Genomic DNA, 15,383 nt, shown 5'->3' with positions numbered 1-15,383 from the left:
GCGCAACTTGAGGCCGTTTCCTCTCCCCAAATATCTGGGTCCTGAAGGAGGATTGTCAGCTGGTGGATGGACATTTGGTTGGACACCAGATTTCTGTCTAGTTTTTGCTGCCCTTTCCAGAGTGGTTCTGCTTGTGTGACCCCTCACGCCTAAAGGGAGTGGCACTGATGGCATCGGGGGTTGTTAATATTTGTCCCTGTACCTGCCCCGCATTAGTTGGGTGCTTGGTTGCCAACGACCATTCTTTAGTGCAGACAGCTGCCTGCTGGCTTTACAGGTGTTAACACAGACCTATTTCTCTCTCCTGCCCTTCAAGCAAAACAAAATGGAAGACAGGTTGGACGAAGCCATCCACGTGCTGCGGAATCATGCCGTGGGCCAGACAGCTGCCATGCCCAGCAACCACGGGGACATGCACGGGCTCCTGGGCTCGGCACCAGCGCACAGTGCCACAGTGGGCAGCTTGGGCCAGGCCTTCCCCGCCGCTGTTATGTCCCTGGGGAACAGGCACCCCGGCCTGGTAAGCGCGGAACATCACGGCAGCTGGCGGAGACACTCCAGGGACCCACATCACAGTGTCCCATGGCATCCAGAGGGACATTGCCTTGCTTTTGGTGTGAGAATAGCTCAGTGTGGTGCAGCTTGGGACAGCTCTTGGCAGCTTTGCAGGGGTGATGTGCACAGAAGTGCGGTGGTTTGCTGGCTTTGTGCAGGGGCTGGAATCGTGCTCAGCACAGTGGTGGGCGCTCAGGCACAAGCCCTGCATGCAGAGGTGGTGAAGGCAATTCTTTCCCTGCAACATGGATGGAAATCCATCAAAACAGCTGTAAGGCATACCTGAGGTGTGCAGGGAGAAGGAGAGAGATCTGGTGCTGGTTCTAGAGAGCCAGGTATCGCCAGGATTTCTCTGTTTTGCACCATTTGGGCAGGCACTGCATCCTCCATGCACATGGAAGGTGCCCCAAACGTGGATGCTGTGGTCCCATGCTGGGTTACCAGGGTCCGCACTTATCCAGAGGCTGGTGACCCCAGGAGCACATTTTTGGCAGAACTGGGCTCTGGTTTCTCTGGAGAACCAGCTCTGCTTCCCTTCTGAGCTCCCCAAACTCTGCTGCGAAGCGATGAATCGTGTCCTCTGTTGCAAACTGCTGCTGGCTGCAGACACGCAGGTGTTTGCAGCGCAGCTGGCTCGGTCCTGCCGGTCCCTGGGTGCAGCCTCAGGGGCGCAGGCACAGAGAGGCTGCTTGATCCTTGCCCTTTGTGTCCAGGCCCTTTGGGGTGACGTTCACGCTGCTGGGACGTCCCTTGCTCTGGTGGCACTGGGGAAGTAGCAGAAACATTAGTGCTTGATGGAGACGGCACACGTGCAGCCCAGGCAGGGTGTTCTCTCCACTGTGGCAGCCTTGCACCATGGTGGGGAGTGACAGCACTGACAGGGCTTTCTGCTTGTCCTACCGATGCGCAGGGCATGGAGCTGCTTTCCAAGGTGTTCCCACTGCTGTCCCCAGAGCAGAGCTGGTGCTGGAGCGGGTTGGCTGTTCCCTCCTGCATGTTGGTGCCCAAAGAGGTGGCACCATGCGAGGCGTGCACGTGGCTGCCACCCCAGTCTGGTCTGCGGAGCCCTGTGGCCGTGCTCGGCGGGCATGACACCACCCAGACCCACTAGCCATAACACTTCCCCCTCTCAGGGCTCACTCTGCTTGTGTTGCTGTAGGTGGGAGGAGGTCACGCTGAAGACGGGCTGTCCAGCAACCCCAGCATGCTCCACAACCACGTCACCCTTCCGTCACAGCCCAGCACGCTCCCTGACCTCAGCAGGCAGCAGGACACGTTCAGCGGTAAGGCAGCTCTGCACGCTTGAGATTCCCTTGCTGGGGGCGTGGTTGGGATCACCCCGCAGGTCCAGGAGCAGCTGGGGGGAGGTGGGTGCTCTTGCAAGGCTACTGCTTCCTTGCAGCAGCCACAGGGCAGCGTCTGCATTGAGCTTTTTGCAGAGGTTTGACCTGTATGTTCTCATCCTTCCTGCCAGTTTTGGGTGCACGATGTCCCTGGGCCCAAGTCTGCTGGGGGGAGGTGGGCTCTGATTCTGGAGGGTCTGGGAGGTGGGGGGACAAGAATGGGGAGTGGTGGCTGGGCAGAGCTGGTGCCCTTCCAGTGTCCCTTATAGAATCATTGAATCACAGGATGGTTTGGGTTGCAGGGACCTCCCCTGCTCCCCAGTGCCCCCCCGCCATGACAGGGACATCGTCACCAGCTCAGGGTGCTCAGAGCCCCGTCCAGCCTGGCCTGGGATGTCTCCAGGGATGGTTCATCCACCACCTCTCTGGCCAACCTGGGCCAGGCTCTCACCACCCTCAGGACAACAATTCCTGCCTCATGTCCAGCCTGAATCTCCCTCCTTTAGTTTAAACCATCACCCCTTGTCCTGTCACAACAGGTTCTGCTCAAAAGTCTGTCCCCATCTTTCTTTTGGGCCCCTTTTAAGCCCGGAAAGGCCGCGCTAAGGTCTCCCCGGAGCTTCTCTTCTCAGCTGAACAGCCCAGCTCTCTCAGCCTGTCCCCAGCAGAGCTGCTCCAGCCTCGGATCCTTTCTGTGGCTCCTCTTGCTGCAGCTGCGGTTGCAGGATGAGTTCTGGATGCTCTGACGATGCTGTGCAGCAGGAACAGGGCCTGGGGACCCCCATGCAGGTCTGGCCCCTCCAACCTCCGTGTGTGGTTCTGTTTCCTCAGCAGGTTTGTCGGGGGGACTAGGGCGAAGCAACATCTCCTCGGGAAACAGCGAAATAAAGAGGGAAGAGAAGGAAGACGAAGAGAACACGTCGGTGGCAGATAACTCAGAAGAGGAGAAGAAGGAGCTGAAACCCTCCCGGAACAGAACAAGGTGCTCTTTGAACAGGTCTCTCCCTTTGCTTTGTTACCAGGCTGGGGGCGTTTGGGCTGGGGTACGGCCGTGGTGACGTACCACAGAGCCTGGTCTGGCCTCGCACAGCCTGCTCTGCCGCTGTTCCCCGCGTCCACCTTGGGCCATACCAGGGAACGGTCCCTGTTGGCTCCTGTCCCCTTGGCCTCTGGGCTTCGTTCTGCTTCTAAAGCAGAAGCTTTACACCTTGGCCACACAAGCTGCACCTGCCTGTGGGGTCGCTCAAACTGTTGTTTGTGCCCGTGTGTGGGAAGGACGAGTGCTCAGGGGCAGGGAGAAGTTTGAACCTCCTCCCTGCTCTACGTCGTCCTCGCTGTCCACGTCAGGTTCCCGTATCCTGTGTCACATTCAGCCAGGGATGTGGCAGCAGATCAGTAAAGCCCATCCAGCGCGCTGCCTTGTCTGAGACCTCGCCGTGGGCTTGGAGACCTTGCCGGGGTGGTGTGTCCGGAGGGGCAGCGCCTGCCCCACTGCGGCCAGACCGCAGCCACCTCCTGCCCTGACGGCAGAGGGCTGTGTCATCTCAAAATGCCACCTTGGGACACCAGTGCTGGCCCCCAGCCCTTCTCCGGGCCACCCTGCAACCTCCCAGAAACCAGCTCAGGCCTTAATCGCATTGTGATTTGCTTCTCTGTTGTTTAAAACCAAACCAAACCAAAAAAAAAAAAAAGAGGCAGAAGAAGAGCCTTAATGACTTCCGTCCAAAGTCGCCATGTGTCCCTGTGCCTGACCGCAGGGCACCGGGCCGGCCGGGACACGTGGTTACATGCGTGGGGTTTGGCATCTCGGTGCCTCGACCTGTGTTTCTTTTCTGTGAGTTGACTGGTGCTGAGAGTGCACGCGAGGAATGTCCCTGTCTCGTTCTTATTTTAAACTATTAGTCAAGATGAGGATGAGGAGGACGATCTTCTTCCCCCAGAGCAAAAAGCCGAGAGAGAGAGAGAAAGGAGGGTCGCCAATAATGCCCGTGAGCGCCTGCGGGTCCGTGACATCAACGAGGCCTTTAAAGAGCTCGGACGCATGTGCCAACTCCACCTAAACAGCGAAAAACCGCAGACCAAACTGCTAATCCTACACCAGGCCGTATCAGTCATACTGAACCTGGAGCAACAAGTTAGAGGTCAGTGAGGGTCCCGGAGTGGTGATATTTTACGTATCTGATCGGCACGGGGCTGTCTGTCTGTCTGTCTCCTGTGACACGTGCTGTGGTGCCTCGCACTGTCTCTCTCCCCTGTGGCCTTGGGTTCCCAAGGCTGTTGATTGTCCTTTTATTTTTTTATTTTCTTTTGTTTTTTCTTTTTTTTTTTTTTTTTTCCCTCTTTTGCATCCCTGTTGTTCTCTCTTTTGTCCCCCACTGCCACCGCGTGTGCTGCATGCTGGTCCCCAAGGGGACACCTGCGCCGTCCTCTCTTTCCTGCAGCCAGGTGTTCCGCTCAGCCGCTTGACCCGCAAAATGAAAGCAAAAAGAAACAAAACCCCAGTAAATCTCTCAGCGTGGGTCCAGATCTGACATGAGCAGTGCCCCGTGCGCTCAGTGCTCCTGTCCCCACCGCTGCAGCCCCAGTTTTGGGGGCAGCTGGCAAACCCCTGGGGGTGGCTGGAGCTGCACAAGGGGATGGAGGCGCCGAGCCCAGTGCTGGGCAGCCCTCACTGCTGCTCCGGACTGGTCTCCAGTTGAAGCCGGGAGCACTGGAGCGTCCCTCACAGAGCCCGGAGCTGCGGGCAGGCGTGCGCAGGCTCCGCTCGCTCCTGTCTCAGACACGTGTGCCGCGTGCTGTCCCGCTGCGTGGGGCGTGCTGTCCCGCTGCGTGGGGCGGCAGGGGCTCCGCTGGTCCCCCGCCCTGCAGTGCATGTGCTCCTGGCTGACTCTGCCACAGGTTAACCCCTTTCTCTCTGCAGAGGCTGTTGTAACACATCGGTGGTTTGTGCCTGGCTCTGCTCCTCTCTGCTGGCCTCTGCTGTTGCATTGGTGTTGGAGTCCTTTGTGCCTCTCTTCAGTTTGTAATTTTTTGCCTTTCATAACATGTATATTTTTTCCTGTCTCTTTTTTAATTTCCCCTTCCTTTTTATTTTTATTTTTTTTTTTATTTTGAGTTTTTTATTTTTCAGTTCTGTTCTTTCCAATCTCCTACAGACAGTCCCCAGCCGTGACCTCTCGGTGGTCCCACTCTCTACCTTGTACTTGCTGCTCACGGCTGGAGGCAGGAGCTGAGGGCCGACGGGGGCTTAGACAGAGTTGGCACCGTGTTCACTTTGGTCTCCCACGCTTGTCCCTTTTTAAAGCCTTCCAGAACGCGGCCAGGGCCGTGTGCCCGGTCCTGTGCTGCTGTTGGCGGGCCTTAGCGCAGGCAGGCAAGGTGTCTCTTCTTGGGGGCTTGGCCTTCAGGCTGTTTCGCAGGACAGAAGCCAACCCCCATGTCCCCTCCAGCAGCAGGACTGGGGCCATTGCGTGCCCAGCCGAGGATCTTCTCACTGCCATCCGCAGGGAAGGAGAAGATTAGGGGTGTTAGGAGGGGCAGCAGGCAGGTCAGTGTCCCCTGTGAGCGAGGCACAAGACAGCCAAGGCACCATGTGTCCTTATCACCGGAGGGTCCCACATGTACCGTACGAGGCGCTCCCGGAGCCATGTCCCTGCCGACAGGAACCAGAGGAATGAGCCGGGTTGTGCCACGGGTGGGTTTGTGTCCCCTGTGACGGGCTGGGGAGAAGGTGGCAGTGCTGACTGGGACACCGTGGCAGGCAGGAGGGGACACGGAAAGGGACGAGGCAGTGGGGAGAGGATGAGTCAGGGACAGCGGCAGACATTGCCTGGGGAGCCCTCACTACCCCTGCATGTGGCTGGCCAGCATCTGGGGGGGTCTCAGACCCCCCGCACAGCTCTGACTCCACAGCCCCTATTCAGTGAAGATTTGTCCCCACGTGTGTCCCCTGGAGCTGAAGGCCACAGTCTGTCCCAGTGCCGGCTCTCACCCAGGGATCCTCCTCAGATAGGTGTCTTTCTTGCAAGAATTTTTGCTCTGGGGGAAAAGATCGTCTACACAGAAAATTGGGGGTTTGGAGGGGATGGGCTGCGGGCAAGACCACGGTTCAAGGTGCTGCCAGCATGACTCGGCCTTCTCCCCAGCTCTGCCTGTTCAGCACCCCCAGGGTGCTGCCAAAGCTGCTCCCAAAGCTTCTGACCATGGCTGCAAAATCGCCCCTTTACAGTGTGATTTTGGCTGTGTCGAAAGACTTGGATTCAGTGTCTGCATCCGAGACCGACCCGCAGCAGCAGCTGGGGGCACGTGGCTCCTGGGCCAGGCTGCCCAAAACACCTTCCCTGGGAGGATTTTGCTGCAGATGGCGTTTTTGAAAGAAATCTTAAAAAGAGGGATTTGCTTTCTGCCAAAAAGTCTTTCCTTGGGGCACAAAGCCAGAGTTTTTGGCTGAGACCCCCACTTTGACCTTTTTGTTTGCAGCCAAAAATGAGCAGGAAGGCGAAATTTTGCCAAGGGGGGAGAAGGTATCGATGGCGATGACCAAATGCGCTCTCGCCCCAGCAGGCCCTCTGGCCCCGCGCTGGCAGCACCTTCCTGGGGTTTGGGAGAACCACCCAAGACAAATTGGCTTTGCAAAATGAGGCTGTTTGAGCCGTTTCCAGAGGACGCCAGCAGCACTTCCAGCACGGCAACGTACAGTCCCCCCAGTCGCTACCGCCCCCCTGACTAACCCCTATGGTGCTGTGAACCCAGCAGTACAGACGAGGCCTTGTCACTGGAGGACAAAGATCTGAGGGACCGGGAGAGGAGAATGGCCAATAACGCCAGGGAAAGGGTGCGTGTGCGGGACATTAACGAGGCCTTTAAAGAACTGGGACGCATGTGTCAGATGCACTTAAAAACGGACAAAGCACAGACCAAACTGATCATCCTACAGCAAGCGGTGCAGGTCATTCTGGGCCTGGAGCAGCAAGTACGAGGTATGGTACCAGCTGGCAGGTGCATTTCCCTCCCCCTACATCGCTGTGTGTGTGCATCTCCAGCGTGACTCCTGCTTTCGTGCGAGGGTGCGTGTCGGCATCGCCATGGCACCCCGGGTGCTCCACGCTTTCCAAAGCCCCGGCCTAGGGGTGGATTCGGGGCCTCTCTGTCCATTTTTCCTCAACGCTTAATGAGAATTGGGCACCTGGATCCCCTTAAGCAGCTTTGGAAACTCAGTCCTCAGCTCTGAGAGCCGGCTTAGGCTCTCGGGGTTTGCTCTGAGCCAGCGCATGTTTGAATTGGCCCAGCCAGGCGCGGGGTTTTGCTCGAGCAGGGGGTCCCACCAAGTTACCGCAGCCACTGTAACGAGTTGCTTCACTGAGGCTGTTCCCTCGCATGGTCCGTCTGTCTGTCCTGGGACTCTGTCCTCGCTCTCTCTCTTGGCTGCTGCGTGACGCTGTTGCCCACACCAACATCACTTCCTTGCTGTTTTTTGGCCTAGAGCGCAATCTGAACCCTAAAGCCGCCTGCTTGAAGCGTCGGGAAGAGGAGAAAGTGTCCGGAGTGGCGGGAGATCCCCAGATGACGCTTTCAGCTTCACATCCCGGTCTGGGAGATGGTCACAACCCTGTTGGACACATGTAAAGGTACCGTCCCACGGCCTGCGGTCCCGGCACCCGGCTGCAGGTCCCAGCTGATGCACATGGCTCTGCTTCGGCACCAGCTCGTTTGGCACCAGCCTTATTGAATGACTTCCACGCGTGCGCTGTTTGCTCGTCCCTGGGCAGCCCTGTCTCTGGGACGGAGGTTCCAGGGCTCTCACCACCCTGTGTGAGCTCAGCTCTGCTCTGCGCCTCCCCATCCTGCCCCAGTTGGTGACTGGAAATGGGCAGCAACTTTGCCTGGTGGCCCTGTGGGAGGGAACGGGCAGCCCCCAGACAGGCCAAAAACGACACGAACGGTGAAATTCCCTGGGTGAGGCCGTGGCAAGTGCAAGCTTTCCTGGGCTCTCCCGATTTTTAGAGGAACCCCAAATCCTCGTGCTTGGCCAGGAGCAGCTGCGCCATTTGGACCAAGCGCTGCGGGGATGCGCCCGGGGCACGGGCAGGGGCCGTTGTCCCCAGTGTCCCTGCGCCAGCGGGTGCCTGGGGCTGCCGTGAAAAATTTAAAGCAAGGTAAAGCCGACGTCTTGGCAGAATCGCGAGCTCTTGTCTGGGCTTCACGCGGAGCTCTCGGGGCTGTTTTCTGCAGAGACGAGACTGCGGCAGCGAGACTCGTGCTCCTCCTGCGCTAGGAACAGGGTTCTGTTCTCATTTGCGTTTCTCTCACTTCAGGCTTTTTTTTTTGTTATTACTTCTAGATCTTTTTGTTCCTCTGGATACAGAGATCTGTAGGAAGAAAACCCCTGGTGTGACCTGCAGCCTTCTCGAACCATAAACTTAAGTACTGCTAATACTGACACACATGGACGGATCCCGGCCTGACGTAAGGGGTGGAAAAAAACACTTTGTCAAAAACAAAACGAAAACAAAATATTGCCTTAAGTATAAAGTGCGGAACAGTCAATACATATCACTCAGTTAGGAGAGGGTGGCGTGTTCTCTTGGCTTGTTCACAAGCAGCCAGCAGCAAAATTGTGCCTAAGCTTGATATTTCTTTTTTTAAAAAAAAGAACATTAGTTATGAGATTTTTTATGTAGAACAAATAGCAATGCCTTTTGGTTTTTTTAGCTTCTTTTGCATATGTTTTGTAAGCAACAAAAAGAAATTTTTTTTGTATAAAAAAATGTCTTGTACCCCACGCTTTTCTGCTGCTGTTTCTATAGTTAACGTTGCATCTTTAGGATCAACCAGAATATTAAAATTGTATTAAGAGAGACTGGATATAAAGAGAGGAATTCTCAGATTCGGCTCTGAAAGCCACTAAAAGCGAATGTAACTGCAGTGAGGGAATGTTCTTCCTCGCCTGGCTTGTACCCTCCATTACAAAAACAAACCAAACTCATGCTGAATTCACCATCTCTTTGCTTTGGCCACTTCTGATACGGGAAAAGGAAGTTGAACAGCAAAGCGAGTCACAGCTGTGTCCCTCAGTGCTGCTCCTGGGAGGTGACCGAGCTCCGTCAGGGCACTGCAGGATTTGCTTTCCTCTGAGAATCCTGGGGAACGCGGTCCTGCCAGAGGAGGAGACGTCCCACGGTTGTCCCAGGGCGTCAGGATGGGGAGGACAAGGGGGTGGAAGAGAATCGAGGGACCGAGGCGCTTTCAGGATCACCAAAGAAGCACCACGGATGCAAGAGGAAAGCCCAGGGTGCAGGAAAACGCCTCTTGCCCACATGTCTGAGCAAACGCCCGCTGGCAGAGGCAGCGCTGAACAAAGACGGATGGAACAAAGGCGGAGGACAGGGACAAGGCTGAGGCAGGACACACAGCAACGTTGCAGCAGATGGACCCACGGACAGTGGTGACAGGCAGCAGAGCCCAAGGTGGCAGCAGAACGCGGAGCAGCTCCCCAGCCCGTGCGCTCGCTCCAGCACTCAGCAATTGCCGAGCATCAGCAGGATCCTGTGCTCCTCACAGCTTCTCCCTGCACCATGGAAGAGAGGGATGGTTTCACACCGCACCTTCGCCCACTGCCTTATCCCCATAGCATCCTTGGAGGCAAATGCAGCTCGGCATCGCCATCTGGCTCGCCATGGGGACACAGAGTGGCCACTGTCACCTGCATGTGGGTGCTGGAAAGGAGGGGAGCAGCCAGTGCCTGTCCTGCTCCAGCAGCCAAGCTGGGCCATCAAGGCCTTCACCCTAAGGGCTTCCCAATGTCACTCCAGAGCAGCTCAGCGGGAGGAAAGTCCCCAACAGCCTAGCCACGAGGTGAGGGAGCAAACAAATAGCTGCTCGGTGGTGCTGAGCTGCCGCTGCCGTTCTGGAGTTGGCAATGGAAAAGAGTCCGCCGGGAAATGTGTTCTTGTTTCTTCCCTTTCTGAAACATTTTGTGCCCGGTTCTTTCCCAGCTCTGCAGGCAGGCGAGGCCGCTCCCCGGGAGATGGTAAATCCCAGCTCAGTGTCTGTGACGTGCTCGGGGTGGGGTGGCTGCTGCCCGGAGCTGCCCGGCGGAGTCGTGTCAGGCAGGACGGCTCAGGGGCTGCTGGTGGCCAGAGGGGGTCGAGGGGACATTGAGTATTGTAGGAGCCCAGCAGTGGGGTCCATCTCTACCCTCTGCTTCTTTGGCCTGTGCTCCTGAGGCAGCTGCATTGCTTTGGCACCGGGAAGGGGAGCGGCTGGAATAGGGTTAGGTCCTGTGGCACTTCCAGCAGCCCCAGGCTTTGGCATAACTTCCTCTGCGCTCATAGCTGCGCTTCGTCCTCCAGCAAAGCCGCTGGAAATGCTCAGGACTTTGCTCATCTCCCACCTGCACCCGAGTCCCACGGGCTCAGCCCCTGTAGCACCTCAAGAAGGAACCGCTCACAAGTGTGGGAACAGACGGGACCATCTGTCCCCGCAGCCCCGGCGCTGCCACAGGACTCGCCAAGGTCCAGCCGAGCTCTGGGGCTTTGGGGTGCTTCAGGCTTTCCCTGCTCCCACCAGTGCTTCTGCAGGGTGAGACCGGAGACCACAGCAGTTCCAGGTTCCTGCAACCCCGGGACACATGTTCTTCTCACCTGTGTCAACAGGAGTTTCAGCCTAATTAGCTCGTCACGTTATGATGCTCTTCCCTCCCTTGAGTTCTTCTGCCTGCTTAAGCACCCAGCAGCATGAGATGGATGAGGTTTTCCTCCGCGTGTGACAGCTGTGTCCCCATGGGGCAGGTCCTTGTCTTCCTCAGGCATCTTCTTGTGCTTCAGACACTGGAGTTTCAGTCTGAGGGTGGTAAAATGCACAGGAAGGGCTCAGTGTCCCTCCGTACCCCATCGGCTAGGTCCAGACGCTTGGAAAACCCCAGTTCGTGGTTTGAGGTGGGATCTGGGGACTCACTGGCTGGGAGAGGCTGTTCCATCCCACCAGCATCTCTGTCCCATCCTCAGGATGGTGCTGGGGTGGGAGGGCACTCGCTGCTTGGGGTTTTCTGCGGGTTCAGTGTCACCACCCCAGGACCGGGGAGGGATGGAGCAATGTCCCAGCCCTGGCAAGTGTGAAACGGTACAAAAAAATGAGAAAGTGCTTCCCCAACACTTTAGTTTTGCAACAAGAATTTGAGGTGGTAGTCGTGTACAGCGGGATTTAAAGAAAAAAGATATTGTAGTAAAGAAAAATCCAGACACTTGGCAAATTTGAAACTGGAGAAGATTTGTGATTTATTCAATATTTTGCTGAAGTCCTTCGTCCCCTCCAAGTCATGGTGGGACAGAGCTTTCCCCATCATCCCGAAAACACCAAACACTGCGAGAGAGATGGGGCTTTTTATCTGCGTTTAGGCGGTTTAGATGCTGTTTTCTTGACAGAAAACCAGGGAACTTCCTTGGCAAGGCTTGAATGTTGGTCCTTGAGCACATACCCCTGTTGCCACTGTTGGAGATCTTGGTTCCTCCAGCAGGAAACGTGTTGGGGGCTGATGGTGCTGTGCCCTGGAGCTGCCTGGATGGCTCAGGGTGTTTCACATTCCATCGTGCTCTTCAGGAGCAAGGAAGAAAAGCTTTGGGGTCACCCAGTGTTTTGGCTCAGCACGAACGTGATGCCTGCAGCCTGCCAGGGAAGGTGGCTCTTCTGAGAATGAGCGCTGCCAGGTGCTGTGCCCAGAATACCACCCGGTCAGCCTTGAAATATCAGCCTGTTGCAATGAAACTCTGGTCTCTAAGTGTCGTGGGTAGAGAGGGATGGGGTCTGTGCACTCTCCAGCCCACAGTGCTGCTGGCATTCAGCTCTAGATCCTTTTTCTCCCCAAATTTGCTTCTCTGTGTGCCGCTGGCGCCGGCGGTCCCGTACAGAGAGCTGTCCTGGGTGGGAGATGTACTGTAGGGCGTGTGGTTTTCTGCTCCTTCTCTCAGCCCTGCATGAGCAGGTTCTCCTGGCTGTGTGTCCCTCATTGCTGGGGGTCACAGGGCCCCCTCAAAGGTCCTTGATCAGGCAGAATCGGGAGAAGCCGCTTTCCCCATGTGCGTTTTCTGGGTTTTTTCTGTCCAGGGCGCAGTAGCTGAGACACATCACAGTCGAACAGCAGAAGTGGGGTCCATGGGACACTTGTTGCATGGTGGGGATGCTGTCCTCAGGTCCCTTGCCCAAGGGACTTACTCTGTTTCCCCCCTCAAGCAGCCTCTGCACATCCCAGCCCCTGTGCTGCCAGGCGCCGGTGAGTGGCTGGAATCCAGGTTATTAACAGTATAAAATTGCAGATTTTTTTTGTTCTTTCTCCCTTTTCACCTGTTTTTCACCCCAGAGCAAAACAGCTGCGGCCTCCCAGAGACTTGATGGTCTCATGGTAGCGGCGGGAGGTAGTGGCAGCCTGCCCACTCGGACCCCAGGGAGCAGAATTCCCGCGAGCCCCCAGGTTTGGCAGCCGCTCCCCTGCCTGCGGCCCGCCAGCCAAACCTGGCTGGAGTTCAGCTTCGGCTCTTTGCCAGCATCTCCTTGGGCTCTCTGCCCCCCGGCTCTTACAGAGAGGGAAGTTGGTGAGAGAGACAGGGCTGGGGACGTCTGGATCCCAGTCTGTGCCCCTCCGGCCTGCACGGACCTCCACCCTGCGAGCCGGGGCAGGTGGTTTGCAGGAATCGGGGCAGTCGAGTTAGCTGGGAACCGCTAAATCCACATCTGTCCGTGGGGAGAGGGTCGTGTCAGCCCCCTTCGGCGGGACAGCTTGCTGCCCCTTCCGTGTGCCTCAGGGCTCTGGCTGCTTTGCAGTTGGGGTTTTTGCCCTCTCCACCAGAGAAATGCAGAAATGTGATGTGAAACCTCCCCAGCTGTGACTTCAGTGAACGGCTTTGTCCCCTGGCCCGTGGGTCGGTGGCGAGACGGGTTCCTAGAGGTTTTGCGCTTGCTGCTCTGTAGCAATTGAACAGGAAGGACAGAATCAGTCTGGGGTTTCCCCAGAGTCGGCGATTTCAGGTTCAGTGCGGAAGACGCTCTCAAAGGTCCTTCGCTCTCACACGTGTGCCTGCTGGAGCCAGCAGAGCCTTCGGGCAATTCAGACTTGAGAAAGAGGCTTTTGGACCCCCCGTCCCTGACGTCCCTGAGCTTTGCTCCCTTGGGGATGTGGCCAGCATCAGTGCCCATGGTCCTGTTTGTGTGCTGTGCTGGTGATCCTGTGCCAGCTCCACTTCCAGCAAGGCCCTGGCCTGGGGTTTTAGAGAGCAGCTGAGAATGAGAGAGTGAAGCAAAGCTGGGGCCAGGACAAGCCCCCAGCCCCTGTGGTGCTGTGCTGGCTCACCCGGAGCAAGCTGTGGCCACTGGAAGGCCCCGTTCCTGCTCATCACCAGCAATAGCAAGACCTCTTTTCCCTCCTACAAGGTCTTTGCCCTGTGAAATCCTATGCAACCCCCTCCCTCTCCCCGGGACTCTCCAGATCCCAGCCCGTTCTCTGTGCTCTTGTCCACGGCTGCCAAGTTCTTCTTCCTCCTGCTGCTCTCTGGGTCCAGCTTCATTTCTCGCGGCTCCAAAAGCATTTCAAGACCTGTGCCCTGGAGCTGAGGGGGTAGACGAGGGCTGAGAAGGCAGGAACATCCTTTCAACTGGCGCTGCAGGAGCTGAGCATTGAGTTGGAGGGACAAGGCCTGGTCCTGGGGCTCCTCCGCACACCCTTCACCCCCCCGTGCCTTCTGCCGATGCTGGGCAGCTTGCTGCTGGCGTACTTTATCTCGCCCCATCTTGCGGTACCCCTGAACAGGGACATCGTGTCCCACCTTGCTGCTGCTCGGCTCTGCCCTGAGCCTCAGGCTCGCCTTGGCTGGTCTTCCCTCAACCACCTCAAGCCTGAAAGTGTTCTTTCCCTCCTCCCGCGCACCCCAGATCCCTCCAGCCAGCACCCCGAGCTGTTTTCCTTCATCCGCAGGTTTCCTCGCGGCGGGGCAGGACCGTGTCACCAGCTGATTTAGGAGGTTGGTCCCACAGCCCTTGGCGCATGGATGGGGGGACCCGGTGCTCTCCGTGGAAGTTTTGAGGCTGATTCACCCGTTTTGGAGCCCTGGCAGCTGCAGCGCCTTCGCCTGTGGGACTCGAGCAAGGAGGAGCTCTCTGGTTAGAACAGTGCAGGTCGCCAGTGTCCTCTCTGCCAAAACTTGCGTGTCCATCTCGTGCCCCAGCTGCCAGGGGTCTCCGTGCTGGTGTTTCGGTTCCTCTGCTGTTGGAGCCCCTCACTCCTCAGCTCTTGCCGGACCCCCCCGGCCCAGCCAAGCACCCACCACGTTGGGAGGGAATAAAAGTCGCGCCCTGTTGAATCTTGGTGCAGCTGTGGGCACCAGTACAGGAGAGCAAAGGGGTTTGTGCGCCAAAATGTGCTGTCACAGGTACCCGAAGAGCATCCCTGTACCCAGTGTCCCTGGGGGCCCGGGGACACCATGGGTCGCTCTTCTGGTGTCACATCCTCCCAATTCACTTGAAAACCACCAGTTTTTGAGCAAAATGTGTAGTTTAGGGCCTCGTGGGAATGGCAGGAGCTGTGCCTCCGCCGGGGGGGCTGCTTTGCTGGGAGAGGAGAAAGGCGCCTGGTGATGCGGAGCAGGGGCGGCCCCGCACGCAGGCTGGCGCCCGCGGGCCGCAGCAGGTGACCCGGGCTCTGTGGAGGCTCCAGCTCGCGGGGCAAGCGAAGCGTTGCTGGGTTTCTCTTTCTCTACATTTTTGTAGAAGGGGCGGGGGCGGGGGGGAGCAGATGGGAGATGCCTGCGGAAGTTGTTTATTTTTAACCCTGTAGAAAGTTTTGGGTTGTTTTATTGGCTTTTGGCCTTTAAAAACAAAAAAAGTCCTTGCTTTTGATGTTTATGCTGCCTACCTGTAAATCCAGATGTACCTAAGTGGCTGAAATCCTTGTTCTTAAATCAGATACACATTATAGTTTTGAACTATATATATAGTAAATATATATATATATGTCTAACCCACAGAAAAAAAAAAAAAAAGAAAAAAGAAAAAAGAAAAAATAAAGTATTTGGGGGTGGGAAATGCGTTGTTCTTTGAAATGAATCACAATTGGGGGATGAAATTGTGTTTCTGAGTGCCTCAAGATATGAATTGTTTTCATTTTTTTAAATAATTTTATACAAGTGTCAAAACAGCTGGCTGGATTATTTGGAATTTTTAAATAATCCTAACTTTTTTAAAGTAGATTTTGAGAACTGTCCTGTATATAACAGTAATGTAGCAATAAATGTGACTTTTTATAACAATATTACTTTTTTCCCCCATATATGTCTTTCAGATGTTGTATACCCATGAATGGGAAGTGGTAATAAAAGCTTTACCTTGTACCAAAAAAACCCAAACAAACCAACAAACAAACGACTGAAGGAGAAGACAGGACCAGATGGGTTTTCGGGCACGGCCGCTTGCTGTGCCCGCGCGCAGCCGGAGCTCAGGCGC

At 56.3% G+C, this 15,383-nt stretch overlaps 1 protein-coding gene across 41 annotated transcripts in view; it reads left to right on the top strand.

The window, feature by feature from the left end:
* Window positions 1–15,192, top strand: part of TCF3 (transcription factor 3) — a 72,910-nt gene extending 57,718 nt beyond the window's left edge. For 12 of the 41 annotated variants that reach the window (XM_065042003.1, XM_065041986.1, XM_065041987.1 and 9 more), the window contains 6 exons: window positions 317–520; window positions 1,715–1,838; window positions 2,730–2,895; window positions 3,801–4,039; window positions 7,381–7,525; window positions 8,239–15,192. In XM_065042003.1, the coding sequence (XP_064898075.1) occupies window positions 317–520; window positions 1,715–1,838; window positions 2,730–2,895; window positions 3,801–4,039; window positions 7,381–7,523 (876 nt within the window). In that variant the 3' untranslated portion in view covers window positions 7,524–7,525; window positions 8,239–15,192. Of the gene's footprint in view, window positions 1–316; window positions 521–1,714; window positions 1,839–2,729; window positions 2,896–3,800; window positions 4,040–6,650; window positions 6,878–7,380; window positions 7,526–8,238 lie in introns of all 41 variants that reach the window. The other 29 variants (XM_065041998.1, XM_065042016.1, XM_065042017.1 and 26 more) reach the window with 12 other exon arrangements.
* Window positions 15,193–15,383: the final 191 nt, after the last annotated feature.

This window comes from Columba livia, chromosome 27 (genome assembly GCF_036013475.1).
Source record: "Columba livia isolate bColLiv1 breed racing homer chromosome 27, bColLiv1.pat.W.v2, whole genome shotgun sequence".
In the NCBI taxonomy this organism is placed as follows: Eukaryota; Metazoa; Chordata; class Aves; order Columbiformes; family Columbidae; genus Columba; species Columba livia.
Note: the sequence above shows the minus strand (reverse complement) of the source record. Positions and strands in the feature narration are given on the sequence as shown.